The sequence below is a fragment of the Polyodon spathula genome, chromosome 2, assembly GCF_017654505.1.
Source record: "Polyodon spathula isolate WHYD16114869_AA chromosome 2, ASM1765450v1, whole genome shotgun sequence".
NCBI lineage: Eukaryota > Metazoa > Chordata > Actinopteri > Acipenseriformes > Polyodontidae > Polyodon > Polyodon spathula.
The window spans coordinates 52,904,974-52,931,094 of record NC_054535.1 but is presented as its reverse complement, the minus strand read 5'-3'; the positions used below and the strand labels follow the sequence as shown (position 1 = coordinate 52,931,094).

Genomic DNA, 26,121 nt, shown 5'->3' with positions numbered 1-26,121 from the left:
CACAGGCGTGGCATTTGTGGAACATTGATAAACTTACATTAACTTAAATTAATGAAACACAAATAGAGATGTGAGAGTCCGCGTGATGTAAGTACTTCCAGTCGTGGCTGGGATCACTACAATATTCACAATCGAGCCAATGAGAAACAAGTACAAAAACCTGAACATCTGTTGCCCAAGCGGGGGGAGCCAGAGTGTCTGTCACCCAAGAGGGCTGAGGACAAGCATCCACAGTCCAAGAAAGGGAAGCCCAAGCCTCCTGTGACTGAGGGAGAGCCGCATCAGTCTCCAGTAACCAAGGGAGAGCTGCACCAATCTTCAGTGACCGAGGGAGAGCCACACCAGGCTGCAGTGACCGAATGAGAGCCACACCAGTCTCCATAGAAGGATTCTACCTGCTGCTCCCGCCTCCACCACTAGATGGAGATTACCTGCTGCTCCCACCTCCACCTGCTGATTTGCTGCTGCCATTGCCTCATGAGGGTCAACTTCTGCCCCGTTCGCCATCACCTGGGGATATCTGTTCGGCTCTGCCTGGGGATGTCCATTCGTCACCACCCGGCGATGCCTGAGTGTCAATGCCAAAGATTTGTTGTTGCTACAGTTTCGTTGCCGGAAATTCTGTGGCCATAGCCCAAGAAGAGGGAACCACTGGCTACAGAGAAGGGAGGATCAGGAGACCACCAGCAGCAGTTTCACTGCAGGATTCCGCAGCAACACTGCCACTAACAGAGTGTCCACTGCCACAGCTGGAAGAGCCAGCTGTGCCACCGTCAGCCTTTCCACTGACAGCATTTCCTTTGCTGTTAGGAGTCAGGAAGGCCGCTGTCAGCATTTCCACAGCCAGCGTTGCCATTGCCAGCTTTCCCTTTGCCAGGATTGCCCCTGCCGGAGGAGCTAGCCTGTTCACTGCCATTGCGGTCATTGGGGGAGGACCTCACACTGTGGCCGCCCCCGTAAACCCAGTGCTGCCTGTTCCTAGGCAGGGAACACAGGGATGGGGTTAATTCCTGTCCCTGCCAAAGACCTGTGAAAATGTGTGTTTTGTGGCTGTTTTGCACACCCACAATATAATCAGGTAATTATTTTATTAATGTAATTAACAACACCTGCTAATAATTGAGGCGGGTATATTAAAGAAGGGCAACATGTTTGGTCTGGGTATGCATTAAGGCTAAGGTCTGAAGGAAGCCTGTGGGGGACAGACCTGACAACCTTAAAGGTATTGAAAAACTTGAATAAGTATGTGTTTTGGGTACCGGTAAACAGTTTAGCTGTCCGGTGATAGTTAAAACTTGAAACGTTTAGATAAGCACTCCTGGAAGGAGTTAGATTTTTGTTTATTTTTGTTTTGTATAAATAAATATACAGGCACTGTCCTGTTTAAAACCTACCTGTGCATGTGGAGTGCTGTTCCTTTCACAAAAAGACAAGTGAAGATGGTCCTGCCCCAGTGCATTATTTAACAAGAGGTTTTGTCAAACAAATCTCTTAAGCCTGCAAAATTGATTTGCCATTCATCTACAAAGCATTCAGAATGAAGCAAAAGAAATAGGAACTTTGCCTTCAGCAACTTTTGATACGCAAATTAACTTTCCTTGATGAACTGGTACTGAAGAGTCAAGCCCAGAAATCTCATTAAGTTAAGTACATTATATTAATATACTTTACTTTATACATGTACTTATACATATACACTTAAACATTAGTTTCAAAATGCTGCTGTGTAAAAATGTGTGGCAAGTGGTCCGTGGGAAAAATCCAAACACCAAGGTGGTTCCTACATTGAAAAAGGTTGGCAACCACTGATGTACAGGATCTACTGGCCATAGCTGTATATGTCTAATATGTATTTATATTTTTTTTTACACAGGTTAATGTAATGTGTATGGACAATACACTAATGTTATTTCAGCGCAATGAAATAACATTAGTAAGCACTGTAAATATGTGTGGGTGTGTGTGTGCAATTTATTTGTATTTTATTTAAACTGACATCTTGATATTTCAGACAAATTGTCTCCAAACATGTCTCGAGATGTGTAAACAGACGGTGTATGCAATTGATGTCATAAGTGGGGGACACAGCTCATTTGCATACCTCTGACAATTGGTTAGATACTATCTCTCAGTAACACTCCGTGACAGTAAATCACATATAAAACCATTACTGGCCAGTAAAATAACCAGGTAGCAGCTTTATAAATGACAGGTTAAATACTGCCCAGTATTTTTTTTTAATGGCCGGAAATTACCACCATCTTTTATGAATATGACCCAAGGTATTAGGGTTACAGGAATTCAAAGACTCCTTATTGATCTGCTTGGGTAAAGTTCCTAGTGTTATGAGAAGCTATTTATATTTCACCTCAGATACATTTTTGCAACTCCATCCTCATAGCTGAAATCCTCATAGCATAGGTTCCCTGCCTGTAGGAATTTATGTAAACCTATCTTCTTTAAAGACACCTTAATTGCCAAGTTCAGTAACATTTGCTCCGGGGGTGCATATAAAAGCCATGTCTTTGTGACCTTGATAATGTATGTTCTGGTTCCATTTAGAAGAAAACTCAACCTCAAAGTCAGGGTTTGCTCCATATTAGTGACTAAATAAGATTGTATCTTGCACTTTATTATGCTGCATCTTGGAAGTATTGTAAAGCTGTCAGTATAGTATTACTGCCTTTCTTTGGAGTCATACGGCTGCGCAATAATAAGTAAGACAGCAATAACATGCTGTCTTTTCATTTTACCTTTTAGACAGTTCAGGAATGGATTATTCTCATATCATATGACTTAGTTTAAAATAGTTTGTTAGTTCCCCTAGACTGGGTATGCAGAACAGGGCTTGAATAAATGGTAATCTACTTAAAAAAAAAAAAAGAGAAGTTTGTGATTAAGGCTATTTAATTATGATAATAGCTTGTTTTCCACTTAATATTCACATTGCATTCTAATTTAGTAGTTCACAAATCAATTAATGTTTTTTTTGTTTGTTTAATTTTTTTATTGTACTGTTTTATGTTCATTTAAGGACTTTAACTACATCTTGGAAGATTTCCTTCGACTTCGCTACGGTGTCGTCAGCAATCTTATAAGGTACAGCGTTTTATGATTTCCATGGGTTGCTGCTTTGAAACAAAAATCATAATAAGAACATAAAAGCATAACTTAAATATCATCTACACCAACACTTGCAGTATAAGGAATACATTATTGACTAGCTTATATATTTCTTGGTATCACTTAATGGCTGGCTAAAAAAAAAATGGCTGCAAATGGATATGCATTTCAATAAGAGTTTACATTACTAGGAGTAACAGCAGAATAACAAATGTTTTATTGTTATTTTGTAATTATTTTTTTTCTATAACTTAAGATAACAAAGAAATGGCCTCAAATTCAGAATGAGTTCAAGTGGCACACCTCAAGGATAGTAGCTAATGCATTGGATTGTTTGTTTTTTTTTGTTGCTTGTTTGTGGCAGTAACAGATTCATCGGGTTGCTTTTCCTATAAACTTTGCAAAAACCTTCTACTCAGACTGACTGCTTACCTTAAATACCCTGCACCTGGCACTAATTTACAATAACTACCAGGTATGGGTGATAATTAAACAGTTAAATAAACTAAACGTGCATTTCCACATGTTTTTGGCAGGGAAGCTATTAACCCCCTCCCTGCCGTGTTACACATCCTCCCCCTTAAGTGTGCAGCATCGGCCATTCCAAGGCATTGACAAAGGAAGAAAGAAGCAGCACCGTTTTGTAACACACAGATTCTTTCTGTAAATGTCACTGTGAAGTACCAGTAGTTTACAGTTTATTTGACTTGCATATAAAAAAAGTAATGTCAAAATAGTCAACTAGGCACAGATGTAACATTCTTATTCAAACTGAAGGATGCCATCAAGTAGGTATGGAACAATTTTACAGCCTATTCTGATTCAACAACTCTTTGCTCATGTTGGTGGTTAATTAATTAATTAGTTATAATATTAATTAGTCATACTATTAAGCAGCCACTAGATGGTAACATGAAACCTATCACAATCGGTATATCATTCAAATCGTGTACTCGACTGAGTTCTTAACTCCGCATTGCTTTATTTGGTTTGTTCTCAAAGGGGTAATTTTCATAAAAATGACCACGCCGGACAGTGCATTGAAGTCATTCTCTTGTGAATCTCCATAAAAGGGCTGAATGATGTGAGATACCAGTGCAAAGCAGCTGTTAAAGAAAACATTTAAAAATAATCAACATTTTTAAAAGACACTGAAAACAAATTAAAAAATAGACAACTAAATTATGCTAATTAGTAAACAGTAATACTAAAAGTCTTTGCTGTACATCTATCTGATATTTTGTTTCCTTTTCAACAGAAAACTTCCATTATTTTCTTCTTGGTCAGCTGACAAATTGGAGGTAGTTGCTAAAGGATCCATGCTACGTCATTACAGGTTGTTAACACCACTACTTCTATGCAATGCCGAAAATGAGCTTCTCCTGTTTATTTTCTGCTTTACTGAGAACAAAACAGATTTGTGCAAGATAAATGATAACCAAAGATATGCAAAAGGATTGAAATTTTCAGAAACAGACCTACTGCATCAAAGAGAGCACTGAAACATGTTGCACTTCTAGAACTGCACTTTTTTTTTATCAGTTATGATAAATATCTGTTCTTAAGGTATGTTGTTTGTTTTACACACTCTTAATGATTCATTATGGCTAAGAAATAAAGGGAAACACAGGAAAAACTTTTCTTGAAAACACCCTTTAACAGGATGCCTGGAAAAAATGAAAAATGATTTTCTCAGACAGAGAACTGTGAAATTTTTTACAATCCAATAGGACTTCTTACAACAGGACTGCTCTTCAGTCTTAGCTATTGCACCACATTTCTAATCAATCTAAGGACTGCTTTTTACTGAATTGTCGCTGTCTCTCTGCATGGTTGCAGATAAACTGGTAATTGTCTGAACCTGTGCCTGTCCCAATGCAAACCAAATTAATCTGAGGAGAAATGCAAGCTTGTGTTAAATAGAGTATATAATGATAACACAGTTACAAGCTTAGAAGCATAAACATCTGCTTAAGAAGACTATAGCTTGGTTGACATGCAGTTTAGAAACTCCATATTCTTTCTCCATTGTCGTGTGACTGATATCGGATGCACATATCATGAAAATTCATCACTCTAGGAAGTGTGTGGCCAAATTACCATTTAAAGATATCTCTAAATATTTTAAAATATCTCTAAATCATTTCCAGAATACCTTTAAATATTATTTAAAGATATCTGTAAATCAATTTGAGATATCTCTGTTTCATTTGTAGATATATTAAAAGGAAATTAAAATCTATTTGTTTAACGATATATGCAAATGATTTACTGATACCTCTCAATTTTTCAAGATATCTTAAAATGCAATTTGAGATATCTCTAAATGATAATTTGGCTTGCCATACAAAAATTGGTACGACTAAAAGTGACGGGTAAATCGCAAATTCTCCAAATTTTAATTTTTTTGCATGACAAGTTTGAAAGCTGTACAATATGTTAAAAAAAACTTCAGCAGTAAGTCCCATTTTGACGTATCCTCACACAACTTTCTACTATAACTAAGTACCAAGCAATTCTTTATTAGCAACTGAGATCTGCTGAAAGTAGCCCTGGGCAAGCTTATTTGACCAACTTGAAATAATAATAATAATAATAATAATATCCATATTATTATTATTGCCATACTATCATTGCTATCATAAGAACAGAAAGTCAAGTTTGTACCCCAAACTGTATGAAAGGATCATTGCTGGGAATTCATGCCAGTGGTCTCCTATATGTTATTGCTGTGGGCTACCAACCTCAGCACCAGGCTTGAGCGACCATGTATAGAGTTGAAGCAAAATCTCTTCAAAGTCATAGAGCAAGATTTGTTCCACAAGAACAAAAAAAAAAAAAAAAAAAAAAAAAAAAAAACCAACAGAACTTATAGAACACAAGTTTAAAACAATGCCTGAGTGGATTAGCATCTATTGAGGCATTTGTTGAAAGCCTTGCACTGTCCCTGTGGAATTCGGATTTAGGAATTATTATTATTATAAAAACATTATGTAGAGGGGAATGTGGGCGAGTAGGATAGCCTATTGTAGATTTACTACCAGCATTCAGAAAATGTACTGTACTAAACATTTTGACTGGATATTTTTGATATTATTAATGTAAAGTGCTGAATTTTATCTCAGTTCGTAGACTAGCACAAGGATCAGAATTGCTGAAAGTACCCTTATGTAGGAAATTATATTTATTATGTTTGTGTATATAAATATATGCACCAGTTATTAGTAACACAGTCATAGAAGCAACAGACAAACACACAAAAAAAGCAATATACAAACCCTCCTGCATCTACCGACTCCACTGAGCTGTTTAGATTATTAAGGACCGTACTACTGATTTGAAAGGGAAATTAGTTTAAAAGACATATAAAAGGTACACACAGAGTATCAGAATCACAACTTCAAAGACTTACTTTATTTTTAAATGACTTTTTTTGAAGGTCTGGAGCGCTTGTTGTCCCAAATATCTTGATCTCATCCTTCATTGTGGTTGTTAAATCTGTAAGTACTGCATATGTGCATATTGAAAGTCATAGTTGTAAAGTATAATATGTTAAACATGTATACAAATAAGTTAAAGTAAAGTGGTGTGAAGTGCAGAGGACAAAACACTAAAATTACACATTGGATGTATCAAGTATATATCAAAATAATATCTCTATGTAGCAGACTATGGGCTCTGTTCAAATGATCTAAACATTGGGAGAGCTACAGTAAGCATTGGTGCCACTGTTGAAATCAAACATCATATCAAACTGAATCTATTACAGTCTTTAACAATGTTCTACTAGTATAATGGCATTATGGGGCAAATGAGCATCCTGCCTTGTATCCTGTTCCACTGTATAAAGGCCCTCTTTTTAAAACATGTACAAATGAAAGGCAAATGTAAAAAGTGTCTCCCTTCTGTTCTCAGCCACAAGACGGTGCTGGGGTCCCTTAGCCAGCCCTCATACCTCTCCATTCCTCTCTGGAGAGGTGGCCCTTCCTTTCCCCTCTGGACAGGACCTTATCTTTTGTAGTGTCCCACCTGTGTGACATGCAGGCACCACAAACTTTTCTCCACTCTCTCCATTCACAAAAAAACCCCAATCCTGTTCTTCAAAAAAAATAATACTGCAAGTACCTGCTTTAACCTAGGTCCGTGGAAGCGCTAGAATCCCACTTCTAATACCACAAGTGACAGGATAGTATGATGTTCCCAGACCAGAAAGTTGACACAAATAAAATGAATATTTAGACAAAAATACTGCTCACAGAGCGAAATAAAAAGTTAAAACAAAAACAAATCACAAACACTGACACCAAACAAATACCGTGCTGGTCTGCCATTGCTTGCTTTCTTACTTTCGGTTGCGTTTTTCCCGTCTCTCTCGCTTACACATTCCTCCTCTCGAACACCCACCTCAAACACACAAACAGACAGGTTTATATACACATGGCAATCTCCGAATGGACATCCATTGAATTAATTTGGAGACATTCTGCACAGGAGTTTTAGTTTGCAAGGCCGACAGTCAAAATCACTGACTGCCGGCCACACATTCTCACAAGCTGTCTGGTCTGTCTGAGTCGAGCTGCTAACACGGCCCCTGCCAGACCACATTTAAACCAAACAATACCAATACATTTTTATTTTAAATCATAATATATAGTTTTTAAATAAAGACAAATTACATCCACCCATTTTAAACATAAATAATACATCAACCATAATACATTTCTTTTTATAGCAGGGCTTTTCCCTGCCCCCTCTAATTATGTGCAAGGCTCTCTTCTTCCCTGCCACAGATGGTTAAAAAAGTTATCACCTTTTCAAATCGAGGTTATCATTCCTGTCAATCTGTGCTTGTAGTTTTTTGCATTAAGTATGCAGATTTCCTCCATCACAGTTGGACTGGTGGGTAGTCACATATAATAATCAGGCTTAAATGTAATATTTAAAGAGCACTCACACCAGAGGCAACAGAGAAAATTATAATGTAATGAGAATAAAAATGAATTGGAAACACCGTTTGGATGCAACTATATACACGCTTAGCATATTAGTATGATAGTGTGAATTGGGAGTAGATATTTATATATTGGCACAACTGACAAATAATAAACATGCAACACTTAGATGCTTATCAGAGAATATAAATAGCATAACTGACAAGACTAATAGTGTTTATAATGTGGCTCGTACATTATGTTTTAGGGCCGTTGTCAGCTAGTGACACATCTGCGGATGCATGGAGGAAGAGCTGCTGGCTCGTGTGATACACTCAGGATGAAGTCCTTGTCGTCGCTCCTACCGGACTCTCCAACTCTGTCCTTCATAGAAAACAAGATGACTCGTATCAAAGCAGCTTTGCAAAGTAAAGTAGATAGCGAGAATTTTTAATTTACATGGCAATTAAAATAGTTCTTACTAGCACTAGCAATAATACTTAATTTGCTAAATATACTGTATTATTTTTTACATAAAGTTTAAATTTACTAAGCTTGGACTGTTAAAAATTGTGAATTTACACTAAACTGCCCTTACTCATTATTATGTTCCTATAAGGACTTTGTAACACCAGGACCCATGTGTCAGCACAATAAAAGGGCCCTTATTAAAGTTTATTACATTAAATTGGCATAGTCATTTTGTAGTTTTTCCATAGTTTTCCCATTGATTAGCTATGCACTTAACCTCGGTTTAGCATGCAGAAGGCACATATGTCGTTGTCCATCCATCAACAGTCCAAAGTGCCTTTGACCATTGTTCCATAGTCAAATTTCTGTGTTCTTGTGCATATTTAGTCTGGTTCCCCTTTCTTAGCAGAGATATTCTTACTGCAACACATCCTTCAAGTCCTGATTTCAAGAGTGACCTTCGTACTATTGATTTGATGGACAACGACAACTGTGCCTTCTGCCAGTTCTGGTGTCAATTCAACACTTGTCTTCTTTCTATTCCTTAAGGATATTATCTTCAAGTACTACTCATCCTTGTTAGACAGCTTTTTGGGTTTTCCAGGCCTGGGTTTGTCAATTACAGATGATGTTTCTCAGTAATTGTTGATTATGCTTCGGCTACCATACCTTGAAAATTGGGTGATGCGAGCTATTTCACTCAGTGCTTTTCCTTCTTTATGCAAGTCAAGGTTGTTATAATAGTAGAAAACATTAGTAGAGGCTTTGAGTAAATTGCTGATGTTCACAATGCGTCAGAGTAGAAAAATGCAATGTCTAAGACTTTTGTACAGCAGTATATACAGTATCTATCTATCTATCTAACTCCTGGCACACATTTAATGAAAATATCGCAGCAACATTGTTTTGCATTGAAATACAGTATATAATTTAATCTTACTGAATTAGTGAGGATACAAAATGCTACAAAAAAAGATAGACTTAACAAGAAGAGGATAAACTGTTGTTGAGTAGTTTTCTGGTGATGGGTATCACAGTACTGATGTAAAACATGGTGTAGTCATAGCAACAAGTACCCGTAGTTTTGGCATTCATGATGCATGCTATTTCAGTATTTGTGGATTCTTTTTCGATCCTTTTTTTTCCCCAGTATGACGACATTGACAAATTAGAAATGCATTATTACCCTCTGCTGTGGGGGGATAATGTGGAGTGGGTATTCATTAAAAAATCTATTTGCACTTACAGTACATTTGCTTTTTAAAATTGAATGCTGGGGATGGTAAAATGAAAATACACTGGTGATTTTCAGAATATAGTATTGTTTGTATGCATGTGGACAACATTTTAACAGAGGTCTTTTATTTTTAGGACCATCAACATCTAATTGCATGTTTTCTTCTGATCACGAAAGGGACATGAACAGTAAACTACAGAAGAATACGAGACCAATGGTAAGACACATGTAGTTTTTTTCAATAATGATTAGTTTGTATGTGTGAACATATTTTGTTTCATGCCTGCTATTAACAGTGTTCTGAACAGTAGTTAGCATACCTGGTTACCTGATGAAAGATTCGAGTAATTAGCTATGTTTATTTTTTATTTTTCCCTCACTACAGGTTTGGGGCGGTACAGTCTTCCACTCTTCCAGCCAACCTACTTAACTGTACAACATTATTTAATATTTAGGGCTTAACGTTTTGGGGGTTTATTTTTGATCACATGACATCCCTTTAAACTTATTTTGATACAATTTTGTTTAATTAAACTCAGGAAAAACTGCTAATTACAAAACAATATCACCTGCCTGAGCCTGATTCTGTTTCGCCGCCTTTTTATTTCAAACAGAGGTGGCAAATTAATTGAATCGCTCATCGCTGGTCCTAAATGCATCTCTTTCCTGCAGTATTACTCATTTAATAGAGTTGTCCTGACAGATTTTCTTTTCCACATAAAATATCCAGTACGGAATGTACACTGATAGCAAGTCCATCATTAAAAACCTTGATTTTTGTAGCAAATAAAAAAAAAAAATCTTAAACCCAGTCTTTAATTAGTAGTTCTCTTTATTAGGATGCAGAGACAGCTTAACTAGTAATTAAAATAAAGAAAGGAAGAGATTTGGAAAATAAAAACCAAAAAGTTCAATACCTATTTATATTTAATTTCCACATTTTCCTCATACATATTGGAGGGTAGTGTATTTTTATTTTTTTTAATTTATTTAACAAGTACCCTAATGTGACATATTTAGGAAAATGTGAAAACCTAAAAACAAATGTAAAATAATTAGTTACTCTGTAATTAATATTTAATTTAGCTTGCTGTCAAACTTTGTTTTTATCTGTTTCTTTTTTATAATAGCATATGAATGGAATTTTGTGAGCTGCATGCTAATGAATTAGACTGGTGCCACAGGTGAATGTGGGCTGTTGGATGGGGAGGATTGAAATATAAGTAGACAGTAGATGGTTGGTCATATCTGTACATAGTGCCTTTCATCTCCGGGTCATTGGTTGAATACTATATTATCCCACATTATAACAAAAATAACAACAAGTTGTGTTTTTATATCACTGCCATTTTAGTAATGCAGTCTCAGTGCTTCATATAACTTTCTTCTATTTCCTGACTTTTACATAAAATATATTGAGAATGTCACTTGGGGCTGTCTGTATCTAATATGCCATTCTGTCAGTTGATGAGGAAATTTAGCACAAATATACATAATTTCACCTGCATCAACCCGCTTCAATATTGATAAAATATGTTTGCCGCTTTTCCACCTGCACCTTGTAAAACATATTGTTCCAGTGTCAAACTGGAGCTGCCTTCCTTACCATTTGCAGTGTGCAATACAGTTTGCAATGGTATGTTAGACAAGGTCAAAGATTGCCGATATTGATTGCCGATATCGATGATACTTTTACAGAATCAAATGTATTTTGTATAGCACCTTTCATGCCAAGGCATCCCAAAGCACTTCACACACATAAAATATCAAAAAACAGCCAAAAACAAATGGGGAAAAATATGAAAAAAATAAAATATAAAATTCTAAAATAGGTCATCCCAATCTACAAAAAGGCCTCAGCGTAGGAATGTGTTTTAAGCTTTGATTTAAATGCATTTATTGAGTCAGCTTTACAAATGTAGACCTAGATCTTTAATGATCTTATGAACCAATAAATAAAAAAAATGAATGACACCCTTGGTCAATTAAGGCAAATCAAATCAATAATTGGAAAATGGCGGTGTTAATTAAGAAACACAGCCTGGCAGCAGGGTCTTGCAACAAGCTCTAGTTATCAATTGTTACAAGGTTGGTGCCTGCCTCTTAAGCAACTGACAATGGGAAAAGGCCATAATACAATTATTAAAATAATGTTTATTGACAAAAATGGTTCAACAGGGCATTATGAAAAGTATGTTAAATCCAACACTGTGTGCTAAAACAGGTGACAAACATACTGCATGCAATTTGCTTAAATAACTGAGATGGATTCACATTTTTGTTAACCCCTTGGCAGACAGCTGTGACTCCATCAAGACCCAGTGCAAACCTGAGAGGTTTCTGTGAAAGGGAACATACAGGTAAGTAAGCATTGTTATCATTGTCTGTGTTTCCATTGAAAAGTCAAAGACAATAAATGCTTCTGCTCATTTAAAATTCGACAAATGCTGTGCTCATTAACAGCAAAAAAATGGGTTTCCATTAAATACCATTTCTATGTTAATCACAAGAAAGAAAGAAACACATTAAAAAAATTATTCGCCAGGCCATTTCCATTGCTTTCCTCTACTTTAAACAAACAAAATTATTCGTATTTTTAGCGAATATCTAGCTAAACGGATTGACTAGTTTAAAAAATCTTTAGTTAGGTAGTAAACACATTGCAACCACATACTGAAACTAATCTAATGTCTTTATACTAATGTAAATTAATTAATCAGAATCAGACTTGTTACAAACAAATGGACATCGCTTTTCAGCATCCTGTTGTAATTTGATTATTTTCTGTTGTTTCAATTCATGATAATTTGTTTTTCACCTATTTTAACGTAGCCTTTTAGTTTTATATATCCTATTTTAACAAGCCTTATTAACAGTGGGAGACAGGGTGGCTAGTGGGTTATGGTAGTATAATAGTGGGTTATAGTATGTGGGATTGATTTAGTTAAGTATGTTTATAGCTATACACATATTGCTTTCCTTTTTTATATTACTATGCACTTGGATTGTTTTTTTTTTTTTTTTTTGTACTGAATACGTAATCAGTGTGTGTCCTTTATTATGTTATTCACCTTTTGTGCTTATAGTGCAGATTTTTAAGAATCCTGTTAACTACTTCAACTACGAATCCGGTATCACAGACCGATAAGCCTATTAATTGTCTGTTTTTATATAAAGTCTACTTTGCAGTAGTTACATTAAATTATTCAATTAACAGTAAACAAACAGACGGTTTCTAGTGCTTCCCTATTAAGCCTAATTCCGTTAGAACTCGCCACGTTTTCATAAAAACAAAAAAACAAAACAGAAGCAGTCTAGTCACATGTTTTCTTTATGTAATTATACTCATTTTTATAAAATTGATGCTTATTATTGCGTCTTAGCTTGCATGAACTAACAATTTGGAATTTTCAAAATACGATAATCTCTAGACTATAATCTGCATAATAGCAAAAATTATGTGAGTGAAGTCTGTGTCCTTTGGGCTAATCTGGCATTTCTTGTTAAACATTTACTTTCTGCTAATTAACAACTCTAATGGAAACATAGCCAGCATCTAGTGCAACCTACTAAAGTTAGTACAGAGTGTAGCAGAGAATAATTGGTGCTGACTAAATCATGTTATGGCTGCTTGTAGCAGGCTGGACCTCCTACTGAAATCCAGACTGCACAGTACTGGCTTGCCACACAGTCTTCTCTTCAGAGCGAGAAAGGCCCTCTGTCATGACTCTGTCCACAGAACCGTATTTGAGTCAACCTTCTGGGTGAGGCCCTTCAAGGGAGCAGCAAGCATGGCAAAGTTCGGGATGAACTTCCTACACTAGCCCGCTAATCCCAAGAAGGAGCGCGCTTGGGTTTTGGTCATAGGGATTGGCTAGTCAGCCAAGGCTTTCACCTTTGCAATCAGCGGTCAGATCTAGTTGCCCCCTACTCGGTACCCCAAACACTCCTACACACTCTTCCCAATTGCACACTTCTTTGGGTTAGCAGTGAGTCCAGCATCCTGCAAGGATTGCGGCACTGCCTCTACTTTACACAGATGACTATCCCAATCCTCACTGTGGATAATCATGTCATCAATGTAAGCAGTGGCATACTGCTGATGGGGCTGCAAAATGCATTCCATCATCCGCTGGCGCCACAGGGCATGGTATTAAATTGGTATAACCCGAAGGCATGGGATAAGCATCGAATTTTCATTGACTCGCCTGAAGTCAATGCAAAACCGAATCTATCCATCTGGATTATCCACTAAAACAATTGGGCTACTCCAGTCACTTTGGGACTCTTCTGTTACTCCCAGCCTGAGCATTTCATCAATTTCAGCTTTTACTACCTGCCATTTGCATTCAGGTATGCGGTACGGCCTTTGGCGAACTGACGCCTCTGGCTCAACTTCAGTGTGATGGTGGGTTACTCTTGTCTGCCCTGGGATGGAAGAAAACACATCAGGTAATTCCGTCACCAGCTCCCGAGCCTGACATTTCTGTTTTGGTGTCAGATTGTCTGCAATCTGTACTAACCCTGTTTTCACCAAAACATAAAGATCAGGTCCCAGGTCTGTGATGTCATCTGCTTGCGCCACTGACAGTGCCCCAAGTTGCAACCATGGTTTTAAGAGGTTTACGTGATAAAGGTATTTTTCTCTGTGCCGCTCCAGCTGGCAGATCTCATAGTCCAGCATCCCAACCCAGCGTGTAACCTCAAATGGTCCTTGCCATTTTGCCAGAAGTTTAGACTCAGAGCTGGGTAATAATAGAAGCACTTTATCCCTCAGCTGAAACTTGCGTAACTGAGCCCCCCTGTTATATTGGGTCTCCTGTCAGTGTTGAGCTTGCCACCACAGCAGCCAACCAATCTTTGAATTGCTCGCAGTCAAAGATTATCTCCCACTCGGTTGAGGATAGCCGTCTTCAGCGTGAGGTAATCCATCATCTCGGTCAGGGACAGGGTTCTCTCCACCGCCTCCCCCGTCAGCTGCAGCAGGAGGTAGCTAGCTCACTGGGACTGGGGCCAGCCAGCAGAGACAGCCATTACCTCGAACACCTCCAGATAGGCTTCTGGATGATCCTCTGCCATCATCTTTGTCAGCCATTGTAGCCTCATGTGGTCCTGCAGCCCTGGCATCTCCCTGCACAGCTGAGGTCAAAGTTTGGTGCAGGAGGTCCATCATTGCAGCAAATTGTGCAGGATTCATTCTGCTCACTTTGTATGACGATGCTGTGCTTGAGCAGGGCCAGTGAAATCCAGAGAAAGATTTATTTTTAAGACCACCTCACCAGTGTCCAATATTTATTTATTTATTTATTTTTTTAATGCACACACAAGAGGGCACTGTAGAGGAACAATACCAACGATGGTAAGGTTCCCCTGGTCACTCCAGCTACGATTCATGTGCAGGTGCTGAAATAATAATCAAAACAGAAGGCAAAACAAAAAGGGAAAATGAAACAAAGTAATAAAACTACAAAAGGTGCTGCCTTATATGTGAATTATAGAGAGGGAGTTATTTTATTTTGTGTTTTAGTCAGAAGTGTGTTGTGTCCCGCGACACCCCCTCATTTATAACACTCTTTGGTTATAATGCTCATATTGGTGTGTGTGTTCCAAAACCCGCGTTACAGCGAGGGAGCACTGTGTGTGTGTGTGTGTGTGTGTGTGTGTGTGTGTGTGTATATATATATATATATATATATATATATATATATATATATATATATATATATATATATATATATTATATCTATATGCTTATGCTTATATGTATTACCATATCTATAATATCTAGGGAAATGCTTATTGTGTATTACACCTTAATTAGAAAGTGAGTATTTTGTGGATTAACCCAGAAGGATTCACTCTATACAGCAATAAGTCTGTTTTATGCAATTATTTATTAAACTTCAATATCAGCATACAATACAAAAGGCATTAATGTGCATTATAACAAGTCTTGGAACAATAACAACCTCTGATTGGTTAAACAGCATCACATGAATGTGTGCATATATAGCATGACTTGCATACCAATGAGCCACTTCAAACTGAATAAATCAATACACACCACTGCATTCTAAATTCCATGACAAACTGCCATTTTATTTATTAGTTACAAGACTACTGCCAAAAATGTTTAAAACCAACAAGTTTAAAACCAATAAGAATGTATTCCTGTCCGTCATGAAATTTTTTTTTAGAAAAGCAGGTAAAGACAAGGCCAGACACCACCTCCCAAATTACCAGCCTGGATTTTAAGTGTCTGGGGGAAACTGAGGCACTATCCCCTGACACTGCGGTCACATTGGTGTCTAAAGTCTGGTTTGATCTTTAACTTAATCTGGTACAACTTGGATGCAAGGGTGTCCTACTTAAATATGTGTACCTCGCATTTAACTAGTACACAAACTCAACTGATACAGATACAGCTTCAACTTCCATTACTGCTTTTCCCATTACTGCCTCGATGTCATTTGAAACTCCACCCATTATAAGCGTTTGCTCAGTCCTCTTGTTTCTAGTGAGATGCCACTTTCAATGCAGAAATTCACAATAAACGGTGTGCAATTTATTTTAATAAGCAAACAATTAATTCAATTTGGGACTATATTACACTGTGGAGGTATACACAATAAAAGTTAATTTATTGTTAACTTAATTTAAAATGTGTTTATTTTTCATCCCCAAAATGACAGTTAACCGTGTTATAAATGTTGTAAACCACTTCAGTCCGTGGTTCTGGGGTGGTATATATCATGGGAACCACACAGCCCGTCTGTGTTTATACTCTAATTTCCCACAAGCTTGCCTTTTATATACAAAATTTTAAAAGAAGTAAAAGTAAATACACAAAGCATAGCAACATATAAAATAGAAAAATATTACAAAACAGCCTCTTATCTTTTACAGGGGCTTTAATGCTTGGTTCAGTTATGTTTTGGCATTTCAAATGTAAAGATCTCTCTTCTAGGCCTGACTGGGTTACGTACGTAGTCTCGTTAGGATACACAAAAGAAATAGCATCTGTTTCTGAAATTGGATAATTTCATCACACTGAGGCGCAATGTCTAAATGTACTGTAAGGTTCTAGAAGCAGCTGGAGTAACCAATAAAATATTATGAGAAAAAAGGCATGGGCTATGAAACATTGCAAGAACAAAGACATGGGCAATCAGATATGATGCTACATCTTACAAACGGTAGGCTTTCAAGCATATAGTACTCACGATTCTGAGTGGAAAATGGAAGCTGGAAGATTGTTTCTCATCAAGGGTCTGGAAGTTGAAAGAACTTCTTCAAGCCCTCTTTCTATTCACAGTTGTTAGCGGAATTGTGAAACCATGTGTTTTGATCTACTTTTAGCAACTGAATGTTTTGATGTGTGTGCATTCTGTGTTTTTTTTATGTATGTGGCCATTCCCCAATTAGACTCAATTGCCTAATTAGGGAATGGCGACACCTGTGATTGTTGGTAGGGTTAGATTTAACTCCGTCCCTGACAAACTCACACCTGTTTACACCGGCAGGTTTTCACAACCTTATCTTCATTTTCCATGGTTTTGTTTCCCTTAGCTACGTGAGCTTTGTTAACTGACACCATTCCCACCTCTGTTTGATTAATGTTAACGGGTGTGAAATTTTTAAAAATAAACTTATTGTCCAAGGGACAAAATGCTGGAAAAATCTATCTATCCTTCTTAAAAATGTACCTGCCCCCTCCACACCGCACAAAACACACAGAAAGTAGAATATAACTTGTAAGATTTGGGCTTATTTAACAGTGAATACAATCAATCAATAGATTATCAAAGCTATTTACTCCAAAATGTCATTAGTATGATATTTTACCAAAGCAATAACACACCCGATAAAGTTAGCAAACCAGAAATAAACAACTCAGACATTTGAAGATGAGGCTGTGAGTAGTTTTGAGTTTCTTATTTATTTTAGAATTTTATAAATGGTGTTTTTTCCCATCAGACAAATCTAATACTAATGACAATTTGGAGTAAATAGCTAGCCCTTAGTGATTAACAGGGGTGGATCTAGCCTTGTAGCTTGACTGGTTCACTAAATTCTTCAAGATACACAAAAGGTTCCCTGTGACCCCACCTCACCTCAACAAATGTATAACATACTTTAAGGAAATGTTCCCTTCAGTGCAGTCTGGAACACATTTGCTAGTAAATTTATGTAATACTAAGAGTACAACTATAATAAGCAATACTTGGGAGTTATTCAAATATAAAAATAGCTTCTGCCTGTTTTTTCCACTCTTTCTCTGTAAGCTGAATCCAACTGCTGATGTACGGGTGTTTTAGTTTGTTGCATCACAGATACAAAATCATTGCCAACTATTGCTTCTGCTTTGTGGAATTCAGATTTGTCTTGACGTTCTTTCAGTTTTTGAACTAATGAACCCCAGATTTCTAAAGGATTAACCTGTCACGTTTCTTTGCATTTTTTTACTGTTCTACCAAAATGCACACACTATTTGTAGTTGGCTCCATCAAATTCTGCAAAGACAAAATATGTTATTTCTTTTGTTTATTTCTGTTATATACTTCTTCTTTTTTTTAAGCAGTGTTCAACATTCAAAAAGTTTGGCTTTGATGCCTGTGAGATGATCAGTTATAACACTGACAGAGATAGACCATGGCAAACTAAGTTACTAAAGACAACTTGATCTTTCTAAACAGCTTCAAGTCCTCCAGAAACAGGTAGAGACTGTATGGGGTTCCTGGGGGAGAAGCCTCCATCGTGACGTATTTCCGATGTGAAACGATTTCCGTTGTGTTGTGGCCTTTTTGTATTTGTGTTTCTTGTTCTTGTGTTTGTGTTTCCTGCTTTTTGTATTTGTGCTTTTTGACTTGTATTTTATTTTTTTTTTTAATTAACATTTGTTTTAATTTGTGTTTTTTTATTTGTATTTGTGTTTTTTGACTTGTATTTGTGTTTTTTGATTTACACTTGTGTTTTGTTATTTGTGAGATTGATATAGTGCAGTTTATGCCGGTTTACTTTAGAATAGAGGGGGTGGAGGGGGCTGTGTTTTCAAGTGAACGGGTATACGTTTGGCTTCATATTGCAAAAGTTGAACTGATCCCGGTTCACTTGGTTTGACGTGGATTCTGGTGTGATTATGGGGTTCTCTGAGGTTTCACATATAACTCCAAGCAAACCTAACCGTACTTTAATGTGCATCAAAGGGTCAAATAAAATAGGTGTGAAAGTGCCCTTAAATAACTTTTTCTTAATATAAGTTTAACAGTTAAGGCTAATTTGTAAACAGGTGGCTCTGACCATGGAGGCACTTGTTTAAGTTTTTATTGTAGTTATGAGACTAATGTGTGATGCATACTTAAAATGTTTCACGATAACAAATACAAAATGTAAATGTTGTCAAAAGAACTGTAGGAGTCGGTCTTTTTTGCTTGTGAACCGCGTAATAATGTTGCCTATGTTAAGAGCTTGGCCTTGTTTAATTTGCAATATTGTCAGGGCAGAAACACAAGCATCTGTCAGTGTAGTCTTCAGGTACATTTTCAGTTGCCCCAAGGAAAAAAAAAATAGCTTCTCTCGGTCGATGCTTTTGTCACTGGGATAGTCAAGTAAAGCACAAAGCGTTGGGCCAGGTTTGGGAGGGTATCACGCAGTGCCATTTCACAAAAGAATCAAAGTCTTCTTTCAAGCTGAGTGAGCTCCTCTTTATCTGCCAGCACGGCCATCTTTTAACATCCATGAAAAAAATCTGAATTTCAGTTAAAATCCTCTTGATAGATAATATAAGTGATGGAAATTGCACCTAGATTTTCCTCTGATGCTCTCCATCAGTTTTTAAATACGTTTGGTTGTCCTCAACTGCTCTTTTCTTATGACTGTCAAGTTGGTATGCAACACTCCCTGCTTTAAATGAATGTAGCCACCCCTTTCAATTAGCAAACAGCTTCTAAATGCTTGGCAATACAAGCAGAAAGCTTTATCATCACGAACACTATATTCAAACCATTTATAGTCTTCAGTGCGTTCTAAAACTGCATCTGGGCCAAAGCAAGGGTCTCTTTATCAAAAGTTGGAGAACAAATGTTTGTTTCATTTAAATTGGAATTCGGAGTATCAGTGTCACATTTGTTAAATCATTCTGAATTGTGGAAGTGTCAGCTACCGTTTCTGATGTACTAGGCACTTTGGTTTTCTTCGTGTAAGAAATAAAAAATAAAGTCCGAACTTAATTGTCTTTTAGCCATTGTGTGAAATTTTTACATCCACATGTTCTTATGAAGCCTCTTTTTATTTGGTTTTATTTGACTCGGAGTAACCACGAGGTAATGAGATACATAAAGAAATGCCCACGTATACAATTTAATACAGCTGTACAATTTGTAACAATATGATCAAAATGTTTCCTATTAGGTAACACTGAAGGACATTTGGAGACCCAAAAGGAAAAGCCATGCAAGGCAAGTAAGGTAAATTCTTTTAGCACACTATTATAAAGAAAAATAAAAAGTCCTACATTTTAGCAAATAGTTCAAAATGGAAAACAAACTGAAAATATATTAATCATAGATAGTATTCCATATGGTATTACATTCTATTCCTTCTATTTGAATTTGTTCACCAGGAAAACCACCTGGAGTGACCCATCTCATTTGCTGGAAATTTCAAAGGGAATACAGAAAATGTAAAAAGCTTTCCCCTAGCACAGGTGACAATAAAAATCTAAGACCAGCAGTTTTGAGATCAGTGGACTACTAGGAATCGAACAAGCATTGATGAGCCAAATGGCTCCCCTCTCATTTGTAAAGTTTCTTATGTAAATAAATAAATAAATAAATAAATAATAGTGTAAACTATTACAAAAATTAGAGTTTATATCTGCATCTACTACACAGAAATCTGATACCAGCTAAACTTTTTGCTTCCTTTTGAATGTTGTGCTATTGTATTACAAGTGACATCACAGGTAGATGCTCAGAAGCGTGACAGTTCCCACAGTGACATGGAAGAAAGAGAGGTTTTTACCTGTTTAGGTGCCAGGAGGAAAGATCTGCAGGTCCAACTTTAAGAGCACACATAAGTAATTGTAAATATGAACACAAATAAATTACTGGGAAACAGGTCAGGGGTTCTGAAAAACACATAGAGTAGCTTAGAAGAAATCCTTTGAAGCTTTCTTTCATTGCCACACGTCTTATCTGCCATCCCTTCCAAACAACCTTGTTGACGTCATTAGGCTGGAAGAACTGTGCCACATGTATCATTACTAATGCTACAAGGATTCAGAATAGCTCACACCCCAGCACTTGTCTAAAACTGTGTACCTATAAAATGCTGGTGGCAATTCTACAATAAGCTAAAGCTAGAATAAACTTACTTACTTTGTCTACTTCATGTAGTTTTTTACAATTTTACATTAGAATTCTGATTGACTGTTTTGAATGATGAAAGGTTCTATAGTAACACATCTATAACTTTTTTTAATAGACTCTGGCTGCCATGAAGTCTACATCATCTCCACCTTTGCTCTTAAGAATAGGGATTTTTGAGGAAGGCAGTATTTTGGTAAGTATTGCTTTTCCCTTTCCATGTGTTTCCTTATTTTAAATGCATACAATACTGAAATAACTACTGGTACGTACATTCTAAGTGTTTCGGCTTGTTAATATCATTTTGATATACAGTTTGTGTATCTTGAGTTTGAAAAACATTGACTCTTGTCTGGAACAACATAAGAAGGTATTGAGTAAAATTGCTGATAACTTTTAACATTTTTTTTATTGTAGCCTGTTGGTGGTTTAGTAACAGGCTTGTGATGAGTCCCATTTTAGGCACCTGGGGTGCTTTTATGAGAGGCTGCTCAACACAACAAGGAGCTGCCTGAGACAAGCTGTGTAGCGACAACTCCCAACCCAATTGCAGACCTCACACGGCTTGCTTCCCTTACACTCTGTTCTGCCCCCCCTAGAAACAGCACCCACAATTCTCATTCATTTGCATACTGAACCTCATCCAACTTGCGTTCTCTAATTTCCCACCGACATCACGTCATGTATCTACAGTATCTTGTCAGTTGCAAGCTTCTTAAATTTGTTCTAAAGCTAACTTAGAACTTATGCATATGATTTTTTTATTTCTTTTTTGTTTTACTGCTTGCCAATGCATTTCTTTCATGGTAAACTAAAATTCATGAGGCGGTGTGAAATCACTAAACCACATTGAGCAGCTGTTGCTGTAAATCATATCTCTAAATGTGTGGCTCTTTACAGGTGTCACCTGAAGTATTAGGCAGAGAATGTGACCTAAACATGAGTCTAGTAAGTAGAACTACATCTTATTGTCCCACTTCATATGACAATGGAGCATATCTTATAGCATTTTATGGTATTGGCAAAATCATCTCTTATTAATGTTATTTAAACATTATGGGGCCCGATGTAAGGATACGTGCAAAGTGATTTGCAGCTGAAAAACACTGTGGCAGTGTGGTATGGCGAAAGCCCTGCCGAGGTGTGTGTGTGAGAAAAAATAAATAAAATAAAAGAGAATAGGATGGAAGAATTTCCGTGGCACCTTGCTTGTGCAAAGTCCGGGCACTACACCGAGTGCTGCCCCTTTCAGGGAACAAAGGAGCAGTCTACCCCACAGGGGAGGAAAAGGCAGGCCTGAAGGCAAGCGAGGGAGGTGCTGCTGGCCCGAGAGCCGTCTCCAGCTACATGTCAGGACAGCGGCTGGGACACCCACCTCACCGCTGATATTGAAATGATATTGATATTGAAATTTATTTAAATGAAGAAAAGAGCATGGAATTGGATGGAAATCTGGATACTAAGCAAACCATTGTAGAATTGAGTAATTAAGAGCTGTATAAAACCACAAACCTTCAGAGACCTGTCACTGGCTGCTGTGGTACACTTCCTGCCACCTTTTCATCACCTGGGACTGCACTCCTGGTAACACCGACAACATTAACTTTCTCCACTACAGAGAACCATATGGCCTCTTTGGTAGCATGACTGACGTTGGCTGAGGTTTATCCAAATAACTCAGTTTCATGTTGAGTGACCTCAGCAGTAAAGACTCTCTGCTGCTCCTCAGAAAACCTTTGTTTTCTTTTCTGTGCGCCAAGGGGACAATGCTGCCCTTCCACTGACTATTGTTTTGTTTGCTTTGATTTTCGTGCTCCAGAAATTTTCAGCCGCAATTCTTTGCACTGTGTCTATCATTACATCAGCCCCTATATGTAGTACTTATTTTTAAATATACAGATGTCTCAAGGAAAGCTTACATTTTAAGGAAAGTTCATGAGGAAATAGAGGCAGATATGTATCTCTCGCGCTCCCCTTAAGTTGACGCATTGCCCTTTTAGAATACAATGAATATAACAATATGAATTGTCTAATACACTATACTATAGTCTTCCGTACCTAAAATATTTGCCTTTTTTTTAGTTTCATCAAATAAAAAAAAACTGTGTCTACATGTTCATCATTGGATTACTTTGTATTTTTATTTACAGATTAGTGAAGGAACAGAGTGTATTTTCATCCCCACAGAACTGTTTCTGAAGGAGGCTCCCTCTGAGTCTGTAAAGGCAGCTCTTGAACTGGTGAACACCTACCCTACAGAGAGCATGATTAGAGAGAGCTATGTCAGACATCAGGCTTGGAGTGCCTATAAAGCCAGACTTGTTCGGCAACGCTGCAGGAGACACCAAGATGCCAGTTTGTGTCCACAGAGTTTTTAAGTGTCTGTACTAAATGTTTCCAAATTCAATTTCACCATTTTAGTAATGGTGCACTAATAATCAAGTCATCTAAGTAGGGTTATTAAAAAAAAAAAAAAAAAAAGGTTACAATATTTTGAAGAAATAGACATGTAAAAGCACTTTTTTACAGATTAGATGTGTGTGACTCAGATAAATACTTACGCTGACGCATGACAAACAAATTTTACTTTGATTTAGTAGTTCAAAAAGTCAGTGCCTGATGTAATCAAAGCTTGAATGCATGAATGTTGTATTTATACCATTAAACATATTCTCTCTCTTTTTTTTTTTTTTTTTTTTAGGTTTCAATTTTACTTATCTAGTATTTAAGAAAAGCATGAGCAACACAATTCTAAATTGACATTACCTACATAACATACCAAAGAACTGAGCCTCCTTAATTGAAAAAAGAAGAAAAATCAGTCTCTTATAGTTTTACTCTTGAACGTGTTATTTTCTAGGCTGTACTTTCACTTTGACTTGGCATAAGACAGATGTTCATTTTTGTTCTGATTGTCAGGAACAAGCGGTTTTCTGTGATGCTTCTGACCCCAATGTAATGAGCTGTGTGGGTACTCCTGGAATAATGCACAGAGATGCAGGAAAAAGAAGGCTCTTTATTCTGACAGGCACTTGCAGGTAAAAGCAACATTCAACCACAACAGCCAAAGATGCTCACTGTGCAACATGTACATCCCAAGCCAGATCTGGTTGCAACACCCTCCAATCCCAAATGGCAGGCTGGCACAGTGCCAGCTGGGGTAAAGGTAAAGTGTGCCTGGACCATCACAATATTTAGACATTTATATTAGTTTACTATAATATGACTGTGCCTATGAGCATCCGCAGATCAGTTTACTATAATACAACAAGTAGATCTGAACAGCTTAGTGCAAGCATGTCTTTAATACTGGCCACATCCATGGGATTTGTAAACTAAATGAGGTTCTAGAATTTTAAATAAGACTCATGAGGACTGCATTTAAATACAGGAGTGGCATGTCATAAACAGAGAAACAGTATTTGAATGATCATTATTTATTCAAGATTTTCCCCTCTTGTATGACATCCCAAATAAACTGTTCTGAAAAAAAACATTTCACTGGAAATTCCTTTAAACTGCTGCATATTGATTTCATCGTCTGGATTGGCACAGACTGAAACTGAATGATAAGTACTCCTTTTGAATAAGTTTTGGCATTACCTGTTTGCACTGTGTGAGCGTTCACAAAAGATTGGTATGGGGACATCTTCATTGATAAAATAAAGTGGGGCACTGCCTAACAACAAATAGCTGCAAATTTCCTTGCAACTGTCTTTGTAGTTTAAAGGTTTATCAAATGGTACAGTAAAAAATTCAGCAAGTAAAATATTGAATAACTATCAATTTGTCTTTGAAAAAACAATCACACCCGACAACAATGTTTGAGAAATGCCACTCATGTGAAATGCAGTTCTCTTGCACCAAACACTGAACTACATAAAATGGAATTTTAAATTTAAGAATCACGTTTCATTTACAATCATCTTGGATATGGTCACTATTCCAAAGATGGTCCTGCAGTAAAATACTTGCCCAGACAAGCTGACAGTAAAAATGATCTACTGTGTCACAAAGTGGACAGGAATAATATAACTATCCACAGACATTTTTGATTGATTTCAGCATGTGGTATTTAATTGCCTGATACTTTAGTGTCTAGTTGTTGTAAATCATGCATCATAACCTGGAAAGCAAATGCTAATGATATGGTTCTGAGACTTAACACCATTTGTGATATCCACTTGTGCATTATGAAATGTTCACCATAGTTTTTTCAGCATACATACAGTGTCACAAGAAGCATACATCTTTACAGCTGTAATTGATATTAATTCCAAACAATGAAAGATATTGAGGCTATTTGGCAGTTTAAAAAACAATCATTTATTCTGATATATCTGACATGACTAAATTATTTCAACTTTCAGATTCTAGTCATTTGGATGAATGTTTGAATGTGTAAGAAATATGTTTGTTAACTGTATACATTTTATGGTTTGGTGTCCTTTATCAAAAATAATGTCAACACTTTTGCAAGTTTTGTTTGACCTCATGACTATAGAAATAAAGAGAGTTGTCATAGAAACAGTACACAGACTAGATCTTTTTAAAAATATATTTAGCTGTTCTGCTCTTTCTTGTGACTTTGATGTTCATCGCTGAAATGAACAGAAAGGTTGCATGACTGTCTCCTTGTCAGACATTAATGGATCTTTTCTGTTGCTGCTGTGTTTTTGTACTATATTCTTTCTGTACATCTTGATCGTACCCTTTTTCATGTGACCCTTGGATACTCTGTTCTTTAATTACCTGTACCTGCACACAGACAACCACTTTGCCACACATCTCTATAGCAATAGTTCTTTCTTAGTCAGTTGTCAAATTTCATGTCAGTCCTGATACTCAGATAATGAATTACATTTATTTTATGTGGCTTTTTGTCCTTTAAATTTCATTGGCCCTAGTTACTGTTAAGTTAACATGTTTCATTATGTAACACTCTGTATGCTGTCTTTATTTTATTTAAATATTTTATTTAAAGGTGTAACAT

At 36.9% G+C, this 26,121-nt stretch overlaps 1 protein-coding gene across 1 annotated transcript; it reads left to right on the top strand.

Annotated features, from left to right (window-relative positions):
- Window positions 1-6,570: 6,570 nt before the first annotated feature.
- LOC121328071 lies at window positions 6,571-25,418 on the top strand. Its single transcript, XM_041272554.1, has 8 exons — window positions 6,571-6,623; window positions 8,323-8,482; window positions 9,897-9,979; window positions 12,059-12,122; window positions 20,173-20,228; window positions 21,247-21,324; window positions 22,029-22,076; window positions 23,279-25,418. The coding sequence occupies exons 2-8, from the start codon at window positions 8,353-8,355 to the stop codon at window positions 23,504-23,506; spliced, it is 687 nt and encodes a 228-aa protein (XP_041128488.1). The 5' UTR covers window positions 6,571-6,623; window positions 8,323-8,352; the 3' UTR covers window positions 23,507-25,418.
- The last annotated feature ends 703 nt before the right edge of the window (window positions 25,419-26,121 follow it).